The 20,000-nt window shown below is 38.1% G+C and overlaps 2 protein-coding genes across 2 annotated transcripts in view; one reads left to right on the plus strand and one right to left on the minus strand.

The window, feature by feature from the left end:
- LOC137971252 (uncharacterized) overlaps positions 1-20,000 on the minus strand; it is a 251,111-nt gene that overhangs the window by 56,792 nt on the left and 174,319 nt on the right. The gene's annotated exons all lie outside the window — the stretch shown is intronic.
- Positions 1-20,000, plus strand: part of LOC137969748 (ubiquitin carboxyl-terminal hydrolase 7-like) — a 61,797-nt gene that overhangs the window by 16,730 nt on the left and 25,067 nt on the right. The window contains exons 10-25 of the mRNA XM_068816102.1: positions 1,513-1,567; positions 3,776-3,820; positions 4,605-4,640; positions 5,563-5,603; positions 6,341-6,390; positions 7,634-7,716; positions 8,339-8,448; positions 8,558-8,655; positions 10,794-10,849; positions 13,570-13,602; positions 14,314-14,358; positions 15,367-15,433; positions 17,880-17,949; positions 18,047-18,107; positions 18,399-18,469; positions 19,122-19,185. Coding sequence (XP_068672203.1) covers positions 1,513-1,567; positions 3,776-3,820; positions 4,605-4,640; positions 5,563-5,603; positions 6,341-6,390; positions 7,634-7,716; positions 8,339-8,448; positions 8,558-8,655; positions 10,794-10,849; positions 13,570-13,602; positions 14,314-14,358; positions 15,367-15,433; positions 17,880-17,949; positions 18,047-18,107; positions 18,399-18,469; positions 19,122-19,185 — 985 coding nt within the window. The remainder of the gene's footprint in view (positions 1-1,512; positions 1,568-3,775; positions 3,821-4,604; positions 4,641-5,562; positions 5,604-6,340; positions 6,391-7,633; positions 7,717-8,338; positions 8,449-8,557; positions 8,656-10,793; positions 10,850-13,569; positions 13,603-14,313; positions 14,359-15,366; positions 15,434-17,879; positions 17,950-18,046; positions 18,108-18,398; positions 18,470-19,121; positions 19,186-20,000) is intronic.

Consider the following 20,000-nt stretch of genomic DNA (forward strand, 5'->3'; position numbering starts at 1 on the left):
TTGCAAAAAGCAAAAGTGCCCCTGTGATAAAAAAAATCACTTAATTTTTTTCAGATTTTGAAAGTGTGTTTGATTAGCATCTGACTGGCAAAATTCTGATCTTTGATGTTATATCCAAAGGCTGTTTACTTTGAGAGTTTTGGATTTCACAGTTGGCCATTACTCATGTTCAAAACTGACCCATTGGACCTCAGAGGGTTGGATCCAGGGAAAAGTGACGTTGAAGGCTCACTACATGTAGCTTAAAATTTCAGTGTGTGAATGCAGCTTGTTATATATGCAAAACGCAAGTTTAAAAATCTGAAAGCCCAGAACTCCTGTGCTGGATATTAATTTTGCAGTGCACACACATATTGCATTTTTAAACTAGCGAGCCTTTGACTTCATTTTCTCCTCGATTCAGCTCTCTCAAGAACTTAAAGTTACTAATGGCGGACCATTTATTGGAAAATGCCAGTTAAATCAAGACTTAAAGCTTTGGTCTCTTAGTGTTAAGTTAACATAGTTTTTAAATCCAAAGGAAAATAAGAATTGACTTTTTTGGTCATAGGGGCACTTTAAATTACAAAGCAATATATGGCATTTTTTTTTCCAAAATGGAAGCTTAATTATCTCTGAAAAAATGATGTGGGGTTACCCCCAATTTTCTTTTTGGATACCAAGAGCACTTGCTAAGTTCTTCTTTCTCCGCATAGTTTTAAACCGTGCAAAAATACATACATATAACTCAGGGCTCAAAATTAACGAAAAAATGCAGGCGCATTTTACGACAACATACGAAAATTTACTCTCAATTTTGCAAATTTTAGTCGCAAAATCGCCATGTGTTGTCAGCAGTTTAGCAAAAAAATACGATCCCGCAATACATGTGTGTAAAGAAACGGCTGAAAATGGCGAATGATCGAAGGAATGGACGTTGCATCGCTGCTAAATTACTCTACAATTACGCTATCTTCAGGGAAATTCACTGCGAGAAACAAAAGAATTTTGTCATTTATTTATTTATTTTAGCAAAAGTAGCAGCAAAGTGGCAACTGCTAACCCTTTTGTTTCGAAAGAGCAAAGGTGACAACAAGTCCCAAATTTGCGACTTCGCCGGATATTTTGGTCGCATAGGGAAAATTTTAGTCGGTGCAGAGTAGACAACCAACAAACTCAACGCACATATGGCGTTGAATGGGTTAATTGATCCCGGGCCACACTGGTGGAAGGCGAGTGCTCTCACCACTGCACCAGCCCTGCACCCCTTAAAGTTTTACTATTGTTTGTTTTCTTACATTTGATCCAGAAGGATTGTTGCTTGGGATGTTGTATATACTTTCTGGTATCAGGCAATTTCAATCTTAAATTTCCATAACATGTATTTATTTTGGTTTATGAAATAAGGATTAAAGGTTGTATTTTCAAGGACTACAATTTGCCAAACATCACCCAAAAACAAGATGGTACAATTTGGTATACAAAGCGTGGTTATTTGTTGTACATGTAATAAAGTGTTTGCTTAAATTTTAGATGGGAGACGCTTGACAGCTTTATGCAACATGATGTTCAAGAACTCTGTAGAGTGGTAAGATTTGCCACTGTAAAAGACTAATGAAAACACTTTTAGCCACAGCGATTTTTGCCTTAAAAGGTTAAAAATACTACTAAGGCTGCTGCGTAATGGTCGCCCTGTCGCGCCAGTTACTTGCGAGCACGGGAGACCAAATTTCTGAACGAGTAATTATTGCACTACCACACGTAGGCATTGTGGGTATAGTTAAGAATCCGATCCCACCAACACGTCGGCCAATGCGTCGGTCGACACACCACCAACACACTACCGACACATCAGCTGACACGCTACCGACACGTTGGCCGACACACTACCGACACGTTGGCTGACACACTACCGACGCATTGGCGGACACACTACCGACACGTTGGTCAAAACACTACCGACACGTTGGTCGAAATACTACCGACACATCGGTCGAAATACTTACTCTTTATAATTTTGTTAGTTCGTTCAGTTGGAAGCAAGAACAACTTCATAAGGAACGACGAAAACATGATAGGCAAATAGCCGCCATTTTTTAAATGAAACACTAGTACCTAGGTCTTCTCGATGTTTTGGAAAGGGTCGGTTACCAAAGCGGGCAGTTAATTTGCAAGTCTACCGTCATGCTTATTTTTCGTTCACTGTAAAGGATTGGGAAGTTTAAACTCTTTATTGATCATTGACTTTTTAATGTGTGGTGGCTCCTAAAGGAGCCGTTTGTAATTTCAATTTTACTGTAGTGGAAACTGTTCAGCGATGTCTTTCAGCAACTGCTCAAATGCCGATGAGATGGCAGACTTGGTCCGGCAAAATGGACAGGAAATGGTCACCTACAAAGAGCAGTTGAAAGCCAAAGATGACCTCATTAAGACCCTGGAGCAGCAGCTGCGTACCTTGCAGAACTCAGAACCACCAGCTGCAACGAACCATGAAACTGCTGCTAAGGTCGACCGCAATGACCTTACTGAAATCCATCGACGATACACAGCAGTGCTCTCTACAATGAATGAGAAGAAGTGTAGCCTGAACAACGCGTACAGACTCGCAGGCACAGCACGCAGCACGATTAGAGACTTCCTGGGTATAGCGGAGCTGCGAATAGACCTTTTTACCGATACGGCGGCCATTTTGATTTCTATTGTTTCGAATAGCCATTATGGGATGCCCAGGGGGCAAATACATATTAATTTGCCCCCTGGGCATCCCATAATGTTTTTCGAAACAATAGAAATTAAAATGGCCGCCGTATCGGTAAAAAGGTCTATTGTAAACGAAGTGACATACCAGAGCACCCTGGAGAGGCTGGGAGACCCGAAACTTTCAGTTAAAAGGATCGAGCAGGAGTGCCAAAGGCAGCTGGGCGATCTGTTGCCGTTTGTGAAACGACGTCGCATCGCGGCAAAATCGTATCGTGTAAATTGGCCCTTAGAAGCCCTGTAAATATAAATGCTGATAAAGATGAAGTCTCGGGTAACATGTTTGCCAGAGTGAAAACTGGGTTCTAATAACACTTGTCGTAATGGGAGCTGGGTTGTAATATCACGAAATACAAGATGGCGGTCAAAAGTAAATTTCTTATTTTCACATCGAAGTTAAAGTTTTCCATCGAAGGCATTTCCGTTCAGTTTGAAAAAGGTACGTTTAGGTTTTCAACAGTTCAATAAGGCCCAAATGAGTCACCAACATGCCACCGACGCACCACCGACGCATCTTAGATGTTATAAGATTAAACAGCGACCAAAGCGTCGGCTGACAGTTGACCAACGTGTTGGCCAACGCGTTGGTGGGATCGGATTCTTTTACTGCATTGTGTGCCTATTTTTTAAGCCTGCTTCATTGTCTAAAATTTCTGGAATTTTTGGAAACCAAAACAAATGACATTTAGCTGCAAAAAGCACCTCGGTACACTCAAAGGTATTGTTTGTTGTGAATAGCTAAGGATGGTGAAGATGGAATTGGATTGAAAATTGAAAAAAATTGCCGTCTTGTCCACACTCGCAGGGTGTCTCCTAAAGTTGAATATGGATTCATCATCCTGATAAAATTAACTTCCTTTGGTTGTCAAGTGAATGTTTATGCATGGGAGGTTAAGAGCCACATTGGATGTTTTATAAGTTACAGCATTATGTAAAAACATGAAAACTACAATGTCATTACCACTAAATAATTATTATTTGCTTTTCTAGTACCAAGTTATAATTTTTGCAACAAAATTAATGAATTCTCTTTTTACAGCTACTTGACAACATGGAGAGCAAAATGAAAGGAACATGTGTGGAGGTAAGTTCATCAAATCTTTGTGAAGAGATTTTTTATGTACAAGTTTTAATGTTTTCATAAACTTCTGGGGGAAACTACAAAGACTAGAGGTTTTCAACCAGTTTTGTACTCTCCCATACTGATAAGTCCAGTAATAATTATTTATGAATTTATAGTACTTTTTCACATCTGATAATCAGTTGATGTTACACTGTACATGTAGATTCCCCTTTGCATGTTAGGAGAAAGACTTAAAGCATTATTGGTTAGATCTGGATAACAAATAGTGCATTCTCCATGTGAATAAAATTATTATTGTATTGAAATGCACATTACAGCTTGTACTGAGAAGCAGGCCAAGCAACATCACCTGGGTCCAGATTCCTTTTTCTTTTTGAGCAATGTGTTGGTTTTTTAACCCATTGACTCCTGGGGGTTCTCCATTGACGAGTAAAATCATCTGGCATTAGGCAGAGTAAAATACTAAGTATGGCTGGTTTAGGGGTGAATGGGTTAATGTCCTACCAATTTTTCTGAAGACGTTATGTGAGACTTTTTAGAAGAACCATTTTTTTTCTAAAATTGAGTTACATTGTTCACTGAGTAGAATCAGTTATTTCCTTGTGGAAGCACAACCATACATGACTGTATGCCTATGCATTGGTTGTGAGGTGGTTAACTGGTCAGAAGTTTGTCCATGATATTTTGGTTGTGATGTTGAAAGAATAATGAATGGCTGGGATTCACATGAAAGTAAATATTTAAAAAATTATTTTTGATTTACCTTATTCACTTACTTTTGTAGGGCACAATTCCCAGGTTATTGGAAGGAAAAATGCTGGTGGGTAATTGCCTTGTAAAATCCTAATAATATTTAAGTGTTTTTTTTTTCTGACTGCCCCAGCAGTGTTATAGAACTGCGAAACTACCTAACTGCTGAAGAACCAGCATTCTCTTGCACCATTGGTTAGGAGTTTTGTACTTGTTTTCACAGCTGCAGTCTTTCTTAACCTTGTGACAATCCTGTCTGGTTTGCTTAATGAATTGGACTTGCATCTTGTAATGACAGTGACAGTTTGATATCTTAAATGAAAGTCATTTTCAGTGACATGTCTGCCTAGTTTATGCTGAATCAATTCACTCTGGCAAGGGGCTAACACTCGAAACTTTAACTCTCGCGTCTTTCTTAGGGTGTTTACTAATTTACACTATTAGAGCGAGTTTCAATCTAGTGTCATAAAACCAAGACCAAAATAATTACTTTAACCAATCAAAAAGAATGGAGACAATACAGTAAAGCAATCAAAACTTGAAGTAATTACATGTAGCTGACACAAAGCGTGGGAAAATGTGCACGCACGAGCCACAATTGGTTTTGGTTTCACTTCTGATTGGTTGAAAAAGTGGCATGAGAACTTTGCACCCAGCAATGAGTGAAGTAATGCAAAACCAAAGCAAATCACTAATTACTTTCGACACTCAATTGAAAACTGCTGTATCAACTAGCTCGTTTGATAAACCAACCTCATAAATGTGTTTTACACCCCATCTTTGCACCACCACAGTTTCTTAAGAAAATAACCCTCTCATGTGTTAAGTATTTCTGCTGACTTTTGTCTGTAAATTAGACAACCATGTACAAGTGTATGCTAAGAGTAGTGATCTAGTGGATTGCCTCTTCCAATATTTGCTTCATTTTTGTTGGTGTCGTTAAAAAGTATTAACTTAAAGTGTTTTCCATTTTTTCCTCTTTTCTTTCACAGTCCTATATTAAATGTACAAAGGTGGACTATGTATCACAAAGGTTAGTTCACGCAAAATTTGTGATTTTATGTTATACATTTACAAGTACATTTAGTACACATTTAAGGGCAGGTTGTCACCCTTTTGTCTAAAAAATCTACATGGGGTTGTGTCTGGTACAAACAACTATGTGTAACTTAGAATAACGGTAATCCTACTACAATTCATGTACAGGTGTAGCTGTGTAGCTACAATTATATAGTTAGTTGTATGAACAAACTTGTATGAACCAACAGTTACAGCTTCTTGCCACCACCATGATCACCATGTTTACTTGAGTGATCTCAAATAATTGCTTGTGACCAAACATGATTAGAAAGGGAAGAGGAAATGGTTGCCCAGTTTTGCATAAAAATAGGTTTGATTACTAGAAGACTTTCAACTATGTTTTTTGTATAGAAGCATGTTTACCCTCTTTTCATGTCATGCAAGCTGTCAATATTTGAACCATTGCTTATGTTTTTCTCTTAACAATAAAGGGGGGTCAATCCATCTTTCTTGCTGCCATCCTTGTTGTTAAATTGTGTTAAAATATTCTTTATTCCCTGTGTCTCTTCATCTTAATGGTACAATCATGTACATCTACATGTAGGAGGAATGACAAAGGAAATTAGAAAATGTCTCAATTCAAACGATTTTTAAACTAAATAATTATTATTTCATTTTGAATGACAGCTCACATGTTGTGGTGAAAGAAACATTTCAGAAGTGTATTTTAAATGTGCAATTTATTTTCAGAGAGGAACCCTTTTATGATATTCAGCTCAATGTGAAGGGCAAGAAAGACAGTGAGTATTGCAATCAGGATCTGGAAGGGGTTTTGCGTGATCTGAGAATTGACCCCAAGACAGAGCGTGAATTGGGAAAACCGAATGGAATACAGCTGTGATTCTTAAACAATATATTAGCTGTGACGCATGATTGTACACATTGAAGTTGTACAGTAGTGCGTGAATTGACATTTCTACCATTATAATGTCGTGAACATCAGACGACCCTACACAAATACATGTAATTTGTCTGTCAAGATGGTTCAAACTACACATACAGTAGGTCTTCTGCCATTGTTATGTAACATAATATACCGTATTTACCCGTGTATACATGTAAGTCAACCCACCATTTTTGATGGTAAAAAAAGAAAAGCAATTTCTTAACTTCTTTGTTAAATGTTCATGGAACACTGATTCGATTTCTGGATATGTGGATACACAAAAAAATCAGGGCCTCAAGTGCTTAATAGTTTTGTGGTTCAGCAGTTGTTGTATAAGGAGAAAGGAATTTAGAGAATAAGCACAACATCACAGAAGCAGGCGCGGTGGCCTCATGGTTAGTGCGCTCTACTCCAAATCGAGTGGTCTGGGTTCGGGTCCTGGGTGGAGACATTGTGTTGTGTTCTTGGGCAAGACACTTTACTCTCACGGTGCCTCTCTCCACCCAGATGTATAAATGGGTACCGGCAAATAACCCTGCGATGGACTAGCATCCCATGCAGGGGGAAGTAGAAATACTCCTAGTCGCTTCATGCTGCAGTAACCGGAGATAAGCACTGGCCTTCAAGGCTCGTAGCTGACCTCGCCTTTATATTTCCTTCCCATCGCAGGGTCAACTGATAAGACCATCTCTTTCCTGTAGTCATGTGTACAAGTAAAGTCATCTCAAAGAAAGCTGATAATCATATGTATACTTGATCAATTCTCCATCCAACTATGTGATACGTGAATTCATGAATGTCGGGAAAATGAACCCATAATTCGCCCCCCCCCCCCCCCCCCCCCCTTCCAGCCCCTGTTTCCATTGCATTTGTTGATAATGCACCAAGTTAATGATATTGCAAATGCAGACATCCAGAACAAAACAAAAGGTTTCTTCACATGATAGCATGCAACGGACCGTTATTTGTCTAATTAGGACACATGATAAAAGCAGCAGAAATGCATGTTAAATATTAAAACATTTGTATTTTCATAGTTTTTATTTTCTTTACGTTCTTGGTGAAGTTTTTACTAATTTCTATTGTTGTTGTTTCAGTTTATGAATCTTTCAAAGAGTATATTGCTGTTGAAACTTTAGACGGTGACAACAAATATGATGCAGGAGAGTATGGTCTACAGGTCAGTGCTACTAACTCTCTTTTTCGTGATGAACTATTTGAAATTCCTTTCCTTTAAGCGCAGTCTAATAATTTATTGTACAGTAATAATTATACAGTATTACTGTACTAATTATTAGTAATAATGATAACAATAGTAACAATGACAATTTCTCATTGCTGATTTCTCAGATCACATCTGAAGAATGTGAAGGGTTGTTGTCCACTAATTACGTGAGAGAAGACATAAAAAGTAAACATTTTGCAAAATTGGAGAACATGGCGTCTTGTGTCTCTTCTCTTCTCTTCTCTTCTCTTCTCTTCTCATCTCTTCTCTTCTCTTCTCTTCTCATAGCATGATTTGTTTGTGATATTTGGGATAAATACCACTTGTGATATTTCAAAATTGTCCCAAATTTCACTCACCTAATGGCTCGTGAAATTATGTATAACAATTTTGAAATAGCACTCATGGAATTTATGCAAAATATCACTACAGATCATGCTATTACCTTTTGTAATTCATTCGTAACCTTAGGATGAATTAAGTCCATTTGATGTTCCTTTTTTTTGGGAGGGGTAGGAGTGACCCTTGTGTTGATATATATTTCTCTAAGGTGATAAGTTTCTCTTTTTTTTGTTAGGAAGCAAAGAAAGGTGTAATTTTTGCCAAGTTTCCACCAGTCCTTCATCTTCAGTTAATGAGATTTCAGTATGATCCCATAACAGACACCAATGTTAAAATAAATGACAGGTTTGTTCTGCCATCTCCTTTCATTTGTGGCGTTACAGGGAAGAAACGTTTGATTAATGTTAGTTTAGCTGTCTTTGTTTACTCTTCATTGTTTGAAATGTTTCACCAGATGTGAATTTATGGAGAAGCTCAATTTGAATCAGTTTCTTCAGGATCCCGAAGACCACCTAGGAAATTACACATTACATGCTGTTCTTGTACATAGTGGTGAGTGAAATAAGAACTGAAATAGGGTGGTTACAATTCGTCAAATTTATTCCTTTCACCTGTGAACTGGCCTCCATTAATCACTCACTGAAAAACCATTAACCCATTCACCCCTAAACTGGCCTAAACTGGCCATACTTAGTGTTTTACTCTGTGTAACGCCAGACAATTTTACTCATCTATGGGGAACCCCCAGGAGTCAATGGGTAAATGGGTATGAAACAAGGTTGAAAAGGTATGTTTTAGCATCACAGACACACATAGCTGATATATAACCAACATGTGCTGCCCCCCCCCAGGAAACTTTTAAAATATAAGACTCAGAAACACTGTTTCCATTGTTTCTGGAAGCCTAGAATCAGTTTCCCAGGTAAGGCTGGAGTTCACTCTAGTTCTCTTCACAGAGTCAACTTTCAGGCGACTATCAGCCATCACATAGACTGACGCAGTGGTTGGATTGGATTCATTACAATACCCCATTACTGAATAAAATCGTCTGATTTAACACAGAGTACTATCTACAGGTATAAGTGTCACTCCTGGCATTAATTAAGGGGTTTTTAAGTGTACGTACATCATCCCGGCGGGCTGAACTGCCCCCCTTTGACAAGTCAAATCGTCTCTCTTTGGAGAAAGTAAAGTCAGTCTTAGGAGGGAAAGGGTCAACAGAGTTAGTTAGGGCGCGTTCGATTGACTGTATTCCGGAATAGGAGTACATGGAATAGAAGTAAGAAATCCTTTGTATTTACGGGGATTCACATTAAAACTATCAAACCTTTGCTAAAATGGTATTTTAAACATATCTTTATTATCCTTGTTGCTTCAAAAGCGCCAAACATACGGTTTTAAATCATCACTCCACGTATTCTTATTCCGGAATAGGGTCAATCGAACGCACCCTTAATTTGATTGGGATTCTTTGTCATATGTACAGCATGTTTCCTGGTGCTCAGAATTTTAAAGGGCATATTTTTAGTGTTGTAGAGGAAGACTGGACATATATTTTTGTAGAGAATTCAGCAGTTTTTCATTTTTTTAAAAGTGTGGGCTTGGATGCCTTCTAGTACAGAAGTAAAGTAAAGACTTTCTTTATGGAGAGTAGCAGTAAATAGCCAAGGCTAATAAACTTGTGGCTCTCAAATTTACTACCAGTACGATAATTTACAATATTGAAAAAAAGGTAAAATATGTATTATTGCATGCAATAAATATTATGTACATGTATGGAAAAGTTGTAAAAGTTGTTGTTGTTCCCTGAATGTTCTATATCATGTGTCGCCCAAGTTCTAACTTGGTTGCTGGGATTTTCCACATTCCTGGAGTTTAGGCCTTTCCCATTTTTGGTCCGTCTGTATCATAACTTCAAAAGGAAGGCCAACAATACACTCTCCCCTCATCCCACCCAGAGCAGTGTTGTGCTTTATAACCTACAATCTCAGATAAAACTGTTGAGACAGTGACACTAATTCACCTTCATTTTTACACACCCCTACTTCCTCTCCCCTTCCCCTCCCCCCTCAGTCAAGGTTGCTGAGTATTGTCATATGTTCTACGGTATATTTCCGACCAAGATAAATCAGCATTGAGTTTGGGGGGAGGGGAAAGGGTGGCTTTATAGGAACATTTGGATAAATTGTTGGAGTACCAAAATATAGCTTTGTCTCAATGGGTTTTGTCTGAGATTGTAGCCATGTCTTAGGATTAATAAAATATATTAGGGGGTAGGCCAAGTTGTTATAGGAGTATACAGTTAGTGAAAAATAAGTTATAGATTTCAAAATCAAGAAGCAGGTTGCTATCATTGGAAGCTTATTGGATTTTCAGGCACCCATTTTGTCATTCAACATCTCAAATGTATAACATACTTAATTGACCACTCTCCATAGGAGCTTTTTGGGGTCATTTAACATAATCAATACAGAACTGAACATTTACTGTTAAGAATCCCAGCTGGCTGGAGGCAAGCTAGTTGGCTATTTGCAATTGCAGCTGAGAAGTTGAACGAGGGACTACCAGGAACAAATTTAACCATTAACCAGAATGTGTCTTGAACCCAGGATCCCCGGACCTCAAGGCAAGCAACCTAACCACTGGGCCACACTGCCTCCTCATACATTGCATTTTGATTGGTTTTTCAGGTGATAACCATGGTGGCCACTATGTTGTATACATCAATCCTAGTGGGGATGGAAGGGTATGGTTTAGTAACATACCAAAATGTTGAAATATATGCAAAGCTCTACACTTCTACAGGTAGTCAGGGAGCATATGTTGTGAAATAAAGTCCCGTGGGAATTTTGTGCTGAAAGCAAGCTCTCATAGTCCAACATGGAAACGAGGCTTGACCTTCAAATGTTTTGTAACCATTGTCACTGTTGTTGAATCTTCGACAACTCATACTTTTTAATTAGATTGCATCTGACACGTAACAGGAATAGAATGGATCACATGACCATGCCAACATGAAAACGAGGCTGGATAACATAATGCCTTGTAATTATTGTTTGTGTCGACAGATTGTCCCAATATTTACTTATACTACAGTATCTATTAGAGTGTAACTTAGACAACCCTGTAACATAACAGTAATAAATCTTATCTGGTGTCCACTAGAATGTAAAGGAGCCTTTTTTTGTGAAATGCCTTGAGGCATATTTTGCACCTTTACTTTTTACAACTACCGGTAGGTCATTTCAGCAAAATGCGATTTTTTCACAACTCCTTCATCTCCCACGTCTTCCTCCTCCTCCGCTTCATCATCATCGTCGTCATGATCATCGACATTTTTCAACATCAGACAACTCATGATCATCGTCATCAGCATCATTATCACAGCTGCCATCATCTCCAGCATCATTGCATCTGCAGAGATTGGTACATGTAGGGCCAGCTTGACATCTATTAGTGCAACATTGCTCCTTAATAGATGGAGGATTGCATTGATCTTTAACGTTGGAAATATATGTCTTAGGCTGGTACAGCAGGCAGACTAATTTCTCAATTCCAGCAGCGATCTTTGCTGTGGGTTGCGCGATTTTACCAGATCTGAAAGTGCGCTTACACTAGTCTCATCAGCTTCTGGGAATGCTTTCTAACACAATAGCTTCAGAAAGAGAGAAATGATCCTGGCACTTATGTGGACAATTAAGGACAGTGCCTAGTATTGTTGTTGCGCATACGTTCTGCGTATCTCGAGACACTCGGATTTCCTATCGGTGATACTCACTAATACAGGGATATTTTTGCGCGGTTTAAAACCATCCAGAGAAAGTAGATCTTAGTAAGTAGTCTTGCTATCCAAAAAGAAAATTGGGGGTAACCATGCATTTTTGAGAGATAATTAAGCTTTCACTTGCGAAAGAATGCCATACGTTTCTTTGTATTTTAAATCTTTTTACAAATATTACCAGTATTCATGAATTATCTTTAAAAAATGTGTGGTTACCCCCAATTTTCTTTTTGGATTTCAATAACACTTGTTAAGATCTACAGTTCCTGCATAATCACACACCAGGGAAAAAATATCTTTAATTAGTAGGCATCATCTTAAAGCAATAAATTGTTTCACATTGACACCTGAAAAATTAGGTGGCTCCAACGGCATTGGAGCCCATGACCGCTGATGTGATGCTGATGCAATGTTCTACCTCTCCGGCAGTTCATTGATTTCAATGTTGACTGAGCCGAGAGTAATTAGCACTGGTGTTGCACATTGCACGGTCGTAGGTGTGCAGTTAGTCCAGCCTTGGATCTACCCAAGCAGTTTCACCTAGTGCACTTTATGGAAAGCAAGTGTTATAGCAGACCATCATCGCTATGTTTTATGATTTCAGCTGGTATGCCATCCAGACCAGGTGCTTTACCAATGTTAGCAGCTTTTACAGCTTTCCTCACTTCTTCCTTTCAAATGTGTCATTGTCTCTGTTTCGCTGGTACCCATTTATACCCTTGGGTGGAGAGAGGCACTGTGAGAAAAAATTGTCTTGACCAAGAACACAACACAATGTCCCTGACCAGAACCCAAACCTGGACCACTCGATCCGGAGTCGAGCAGTCAAACCATGAGGCCACCGCGCCTCCCACATCCGATGCAATCCTTCGTATCATTAAGGAGCGGTGTTCCACAAATAGAATAATGATGTCAATGTTGCAAAGCAGGACTTAAATGTACCGATCTCTGCAGCTGCAATGATGCTGAAGATGATGGAAGCTGTCAATGATGATGACCATGAGTCATCTGATGTTGATAATGTTAATGATGATCATCGTGATGATGATTATGAAGAGGAGGAGGAGGAGGAAGAAAAAGAGGGACCTTTTATCCTTTTCAGGGAGTTGTGATAAAATTGCATTTGGCTGATTGAAAGTAAGTGGTGCAAAATATTCCACAAGGCATTTCATGAAAAAAGGCTTCTTTACACGATATAATGGACACAAGATCAGATTTATTACTGTTATGTTAAAGAGTTGTCTAAGTTACACTCAAATAGAAAGTATAAGTAATACTGGGACAATCTGTCCCCATAAACAATAGCTACAAGGCATTACCGGTATGTGATCCAGCCTCATTTTCACGTAAGTGTTGTCATGTGATCCGTTCTATTACTGTTGCGTGTCAGATAGACCCCAATTTAAAGTAGAAGGTTAAGCCTCATTTCCATGTTGCGCTCTGAGGGTCACACTTTTAACCCCTGGTAAAAGCCATTGGTACAAGTTACAAAATTGTCAACAACATTTGGCATGTTCCTTAGGGCCCCCTTAACACATCTAGATTGGCGGCTTGCTTTCATCACAAAATTCCCACAGGATTGCAAATGCTCCCAGACTGATGTATAATTGTATAAAAGCAAAATATTTTTTTTGTTTAGGGCTTATGTGCACTATGGTAAATATCATTTTTTTTAAACATTTCAGTGGGCAAAGTTCGATGATGATGTTGTGTCACTGGTAAGTGTGTGATACTGTTATTATCTGTTTGATGTTGTCCTCCACATTCAAGACTTGCATCAGTAAATGTAATCACTTTGTTTCTAAAGCCTCTTTCATCCACCAGAGGCCCAGATAATATATTATTGTAGCTTTCATTGAAACATCATTTAGGGGCTGACAGATTATTGAGTGTTTTGGTCTGCCTTTGCTTCTCTGATCAATTCAAACCAGTTAAATGCCAGCCATGGCAAGGCCTACGCTTAGATTTATAGATCCAGTGTTAGTAGAGGAGTTGTGATGTTCATGATTAGAACATTCATTATTAGACTTGTAGAGCAGAAAGGAAAGGAACTTTATTTAAGTGTTGAGTCGTTCTAGCACTGGAGCACTAATTGGGGATACTGTAAACTGAAATAAACAAATAATGCAAATGTTTAGCAAATAGACTGGCATTTTATTATTTGAAGTCCTATTGACAGGCAGGAATTTTGAAGTAATTTGGTTCCTGTATATACTCAGTCTACTTTTTTCTAACATGCTTCCTTGGTCATGTATGCATTGCTAAACTCAGCTTGAATTGCTTTTCATTCTTTTTCCCGGACTAACAGCATTTGAAATATCTGTAAGCATAGAGCAAGGACTTATGGTCTTCAAATAAAGTTACTTGTATTATCATGTTTATTGTGTTAACTACTGAAGTGTGTACAATGAATTACTATACTGTTTCAGGCCACCAAAAAAGAAGCAATTGATAATAACTTTGGAGGATATGAGGTACACTAAATCAATTTGTGCACTTGTGTTAGACAGACAGTTTTACCCTAAAAGGGAAACATCTAGGACATTTAGGGATGTAGCTAAGAATAAACTCATCCGGTTGAAGGTTCTATTGAGGCGGTAAGTTCATGCTTTGAGCATCAAAGGGACCTGGTAACAAGATTGTTCCCAGTGTATAGCAACATGTGGCATTCTTCAATATGGCGAATACGGGGAAAGACAAGACAAGCACACTGTACTTAAAACAACGCTTTTATTTCATGTCTAGTATCGATAAATTCTAGTGATAATTCCGTATACTAACAGGTATTCAATTTTTTGTTAACACGTTGAATGGCTTTTAAGCACAGTGCCTACTATTGTTATTGTGCATACGTTCTGCGCATCTCGAGATACTTGGATTTCCTATCGGCAGTGCTTATTAATACAGGGATATTTTTGCGTGGTTCAAAACTATGCAGAGAAAGCAGAACTTAGCAAGTGCTCTTGATATCCAAAAAGAAAATTGAGGGTAACCATGCAATTTTCAGAGATAATTAAGCTTGAATTTGGAAAAGAACGCCATACATTGCTTTGTATTTTAAAGCTTTCTACAAATATTGTTGATTAATTATCTTCGAAAAATGCGTGGTTACCCCCAATTTTCTTTTTGGATTTCAATAACACTTGTTAAGATCTGCTTTTCCCACATAGTCAGTAAACTGCACAAAAATACCTTTGAATAAGTAGGCACCGTCCTTAAACTTTGTGATCTTCTCATGCACTTCGATGGACGACCAAAATTCAGCTGGCGATACAAGAATGATGTACAGTAGCAATGTCCCAGGGATGTTGCTGAGCGTCTGCTACCAGTGAAAATCACCACTTGAGAAAGGGGTGATCGCCGGCTCAATTTTGGCCGTTTAAAAGTCATTCGATGTGTTAACAAAAAAATTTAATAATTATTATGTGTTAGTAGTTACCTTCATACCTTGCAACTCTAATCAAACAAACATTATGTTGCAGGATGACATCACAGTGAAGCACTGCACAAATGCTTATATGTTGGTGTACATAAGAGACAGTGAAATGAGTGAGTATTCAATCTGCATTGGTCGGTATGTGATAAAAGAAGAACTGTGCCACAGTGTCATTTTGAAAGGTAGTAGTGATCCTTGCACTTAACAAGACAATTGATTCAGAAGCAATTGTCGCTCAGTTGGTGGAGCATTGCTCCGGCATTGCAGAGGTCATCCAGTGTTCGCCACTGACTTTCTTACTAATTTTCTCTTTGGGCATCCAGTTTTATTTTTTTGGTTGCCCGTGGTTTTTTTTTTTTTTGGTTGCCAACCTTCTAAATACCTGTTGCTCATTAAATCTCAAATGAGGCTGGTAAAAATGTTAATTTTGTGTTCAGTGTGTGTAAATTGGGATTGACAGAGGGGCGTGACTCTTGCTGTATTTCCATGGTGTTCTAGTAGCCTTCACAGTTTTGCTTTGACAGGCACATCTTTAAGCGATTTTCCTTTTCTATAAGAGATCAAGGAAGATTCCTTGAATTTCTCTCTGTGATTAGGCTGGTTTTGGATTGAATCCCATCTCAAAGTTGGTTGAAATTGCATGAAAAAAGGTAGAATTTACTTGTGCGCTTGTATCGTAGCGCATTTGGCTGCACAAAAACTGGGTTGCATTGTAACATGTATTCCTTTTGCGCTGTGAATAATGGCGGCTACGAACATGTTCCTCCTTCCAATCTGTTCTGAGGTTTGTACATTGCACCAAGATGTTTTATATAGAAAAATAAATGACAGCAAAGAGATGTAACTTTGTTTTTTTTTGTTTTTTTTTTTTCATATTTGCAGTGACTACATCATATTAATTACTAGTCACTTTCTTCATTGCAAATCAAATCGTTCCGCAACATATTAGTCGAACACAAATTCTGATTGCCCGATCGGGCAAGTCTTAGAGTTGTTTTACTTGCCCACAGATATATTTCACTTGCCCCGGGCAATTGGGCAAGCGTTAAGAGTTGAACACTGCATCACAGGTACACTGTACCCCAAGCTCACAGAGAATTGTTGTTGTGTTTTATAAGGGTTTGTATGGAGAATTTAGCAATCATTATTTAGGGCATTAAAAAAGAAATAATATTACATCAGAATTTCTTACCTTGCCTCCTTGTCTTATTTATGGTATGTTTTTAAATAGCATTTCTGGCTGTTTCAGTGCAATTCTAGCAAGTTTTGTTTTATTTTGGTTTAAAATTTTCAAATCATTTTTTAAACTGGTTTTTTCTATCAACTGTCTAAAAAGGGATTTTTCATTTTCTTTTTCTGCGCTGTAGTTAGAAAACAGAGGCACAGTTATTAGGGTTTTCAAAAAGAAATAGATGAAAGAAGCCATGTATTTCTATCCAAGCCTTTTCTCCATTCTACTTCTCCTACCCCTCCCTGATCTTCACCAGCGCCTTTATCCTTCCCCACCCTCTTTTCACATATCTATGGCTTTGATATTCCAGATAGCCCCTCCCCTTTGAATACCACTGATATCTACCCCCTCCACAACTCCACTTGCAGACATATTTCACAAGACTTTTCTGCACACTCACCAGAGCTTGAACTTGAACCCTCTACCTTTAGATCTGCTGTCAACATCCACTTGACCACGCAAGCAACTTGTCGAAGTTTCGTAGAATAATTTATTTATTAACATTTTATTATTCATCCGAGGCCACTCTCGGTCAAAAGTTTAATTTATTCACATATGCACATTACGACACCAGAGCCACATGGGTAAAATTTAACAGCTATAAAATGGCTGAGTCACACTAATGCAACTGCGTAAATGAAAGTGATTTCTATGGAGAAATAGAGGAATTGAAAACTACCTAAAGACAAAAGACTCACAAAATAAGTTGTTATTTAGTTGATGATTTTTACAACAAGGCTAAACATTTCTTGAAGAAAAAACAGAGAAGCAACTCTGCCTTTCAGGAAACAAGGATTGATCTGAGCTGAAGCAATTAACAAAATATAAATAACATATGATAACTTGAAAGAAATGGGTTTACGGCAGTGGAAAACTCTTCACAAGAAACAGCAAGAAAGTAGATCCAAATTGGGAACTGTTTCAAGTCTTGTGCCAAGTCTTGTGATTATTCCAAAGAAATTTCCTTTACATCAGCCAAGCCATTTTGCCAAGCTAACCATTTTAAAATGGGTTCTTAGACTTAAATACTGTTTATCAGCACTATTTGAAATGGGTGCTTACCGGTAATTCATTCATCAACCCCAGCTTTTCCCTACCACCCATTCAAACCCTCCCTGTGCCAGTTGAACTTTATCACTATTAACAGAACCATGCATGTGACCTGAATAGTGAATTTCTGATGGTTTTCATAGTTATGAACTATTAGTGCCTTTACATGGGTTAATCATTGATATATGCACAAATGTACTTTACGGGCATTTAAGAAATACTGTACAAGGGTATTAAGGTTATTCTTTAATGTTGGAAATAAAATTGTGATTTTTCAGAGGACATTCTAGAGGATGTGGATGAGAGTTCTATTCCTGAGACACTTGTGCAAAGGTTGCAGGAGGAAAAGTTAGTAACTGACTTTGAACCTTTCCAAGTCAATCCTTGGGAACCCTTTATTAGGTAATACTTGTTCTCATGATTGATCTGTGTGCTTTTTTACCAGGAGGCTCGAAGCACAGAGGCGAAAAGAAAGACAGGAGGCACATTTATACATGACTGTGGATGTAAGTGGAATGTTTCAACTTTTCTGCCATTAAATATTAAGCAGACATAATAAAGAATGGCCTTCCATTTGGCAGAAGCACATATAGCATCACTCTGTTTCAACAAACTCTTTCAGAAAAGAGGATTACAAAAGTCGCCTTTAGACTTGGTCATTTGAACTTGGCACTTACTATAGAATTCCCAGTTGCCCAAACGTATCTGGTTTACATTAAAAACTGATTGATGTAATGATTGTAGCACCAATGAATGGCGGAACAGTTCACTTCTAGAGCTTGGTTATCACATTTCAGGTTGTCACTGAGGATCAGTTTGCAGGACACCAAGGACCTGATCTCTTTGACACAGAGAAAACCAAACCAAAGTAAGTTACTGAACAGACCTAAATGGTTCACTTGCTCTTTGCATCTCTCAACCCCGTTTAAAACTCTAAAATTCACATCTCCAACCGACAACTTCGTTTTTCGGTTGCTTTCAGTCACAATAGCTTAAACTCATGAGTAGCACATTCATGTTCAACAGTCTTCCCAATGTTGATCAATATGATTGAGGGCAGGAAAAATATCCTTCCTTTTTGGATTTTGCCATTTTTCTTGTAGTGGTCAGCAAAATGTTCCTATTCACCACGAAAGAACTTTTCTTTCTCATTATGATATAGTCTTTACACTTTCAAGTGTCTCACTACACATCCTGTTATTGCTGAGTGAATGATTTGTTTCAATATTCAGTGCTAATAGTTATAAGATTGGAAGTGGGCAGTGTTCTAGAGAAATGGTTTTTTGAAATTGAAGATATCAGTTCCACTCTTAAAACATGTGCAAAAATATTCTAGTTCTTTTGAACTGTTGTCAAAGTTAAAGGTGGATGTGAACTTTGTGTTGATATACAGTCTTGCTATGATGATCATTAATTATTCATCATAATTTCACAAGCTTTAAATTTTAACCTAAGTTGAGAATTTAGTTTGGTTCCCACTTTCTTACTTTAACTTATGTTATTCTTTCCTTTTAATTAAGGAGTTTTAAAGTTCTCAAATCAAAAAAACTTCATGAAGTACTGGATATCCTGGCAGAGGGTTTGGTAAGGAAGTAATTGATGTTGTATCTTACCATGGGGCTGGCAAGGTGATTTGTTGTCATTTGAAAACACAGTAAAAAGAAGACATTGTGTATGTTGTCGTTCATAATTTTCCTGGTTCAACATTTTTTAGACCAGTTCAATTTTGATTTTCCTTTGTTTCAGAGTTTGATAATGAATATTAAACAAAGGAAAATCAAAATTGAACTGGTTTGAAAAATAACCACAACATATACAACCAGCAGACTAGAAGGATGACATTTACAACTGTACTTGCTTTTGTAAACAGAGGACATCTTGTCATCTTTTAATTCATAAAAAGAGCTAAAGTACTTTGCATTTTAAGCATTTTGCATGGCTATACTGCATAAGTAATATATCATCTGAAATTGACCTGCCCCCAACTGTTTGGATTCACAGCTCAGTTGGCATAGTATATTGCACCCGCATCGCAGAAGTAATGGGTTCAAGTCCCTGAATTTTTCAGGTGTCTGTAAGAGACAATTGCTTACATTGTCCAAAAAAGTGAGAGGCTCATTTCTCTCTTTTGTCTATAGCCATAGCCTGCACTTCAGAAATATATATTTCGTTTACCTAGTCCTTTCACTGGAACAAAGGAGTCCAACAAATTGACGTGCTCCCAAATGTGGGGCGTCATAGCTCAGTTGGTAGAGGATTGCAACGGAATCACAGAGGTCATTGGTTTGAATCCCGTTGGGCAACCTGAAATTTTCAGGTGTCTATACTTCTGCTATGGCCGAGCAAGAGCATGCCTCCTTCAGGTCACACTATCCATCATACATGTAGCTGTTTTCAGC

Source organism: Montipora foliosa, chromosome 9, assembly GCF_036669935.1.
Source record: "Montipora foliosa isolate CH-2021 chromosome 9, ASM3666993v2, whole genome shotgun sequence".
Taxonomy (NCBI): Eukaryota; Metazoa; Cnidaria; class Anthozoa; order Scleractinia; family Acroporidae; genus Montipora; species Montipora foliosa.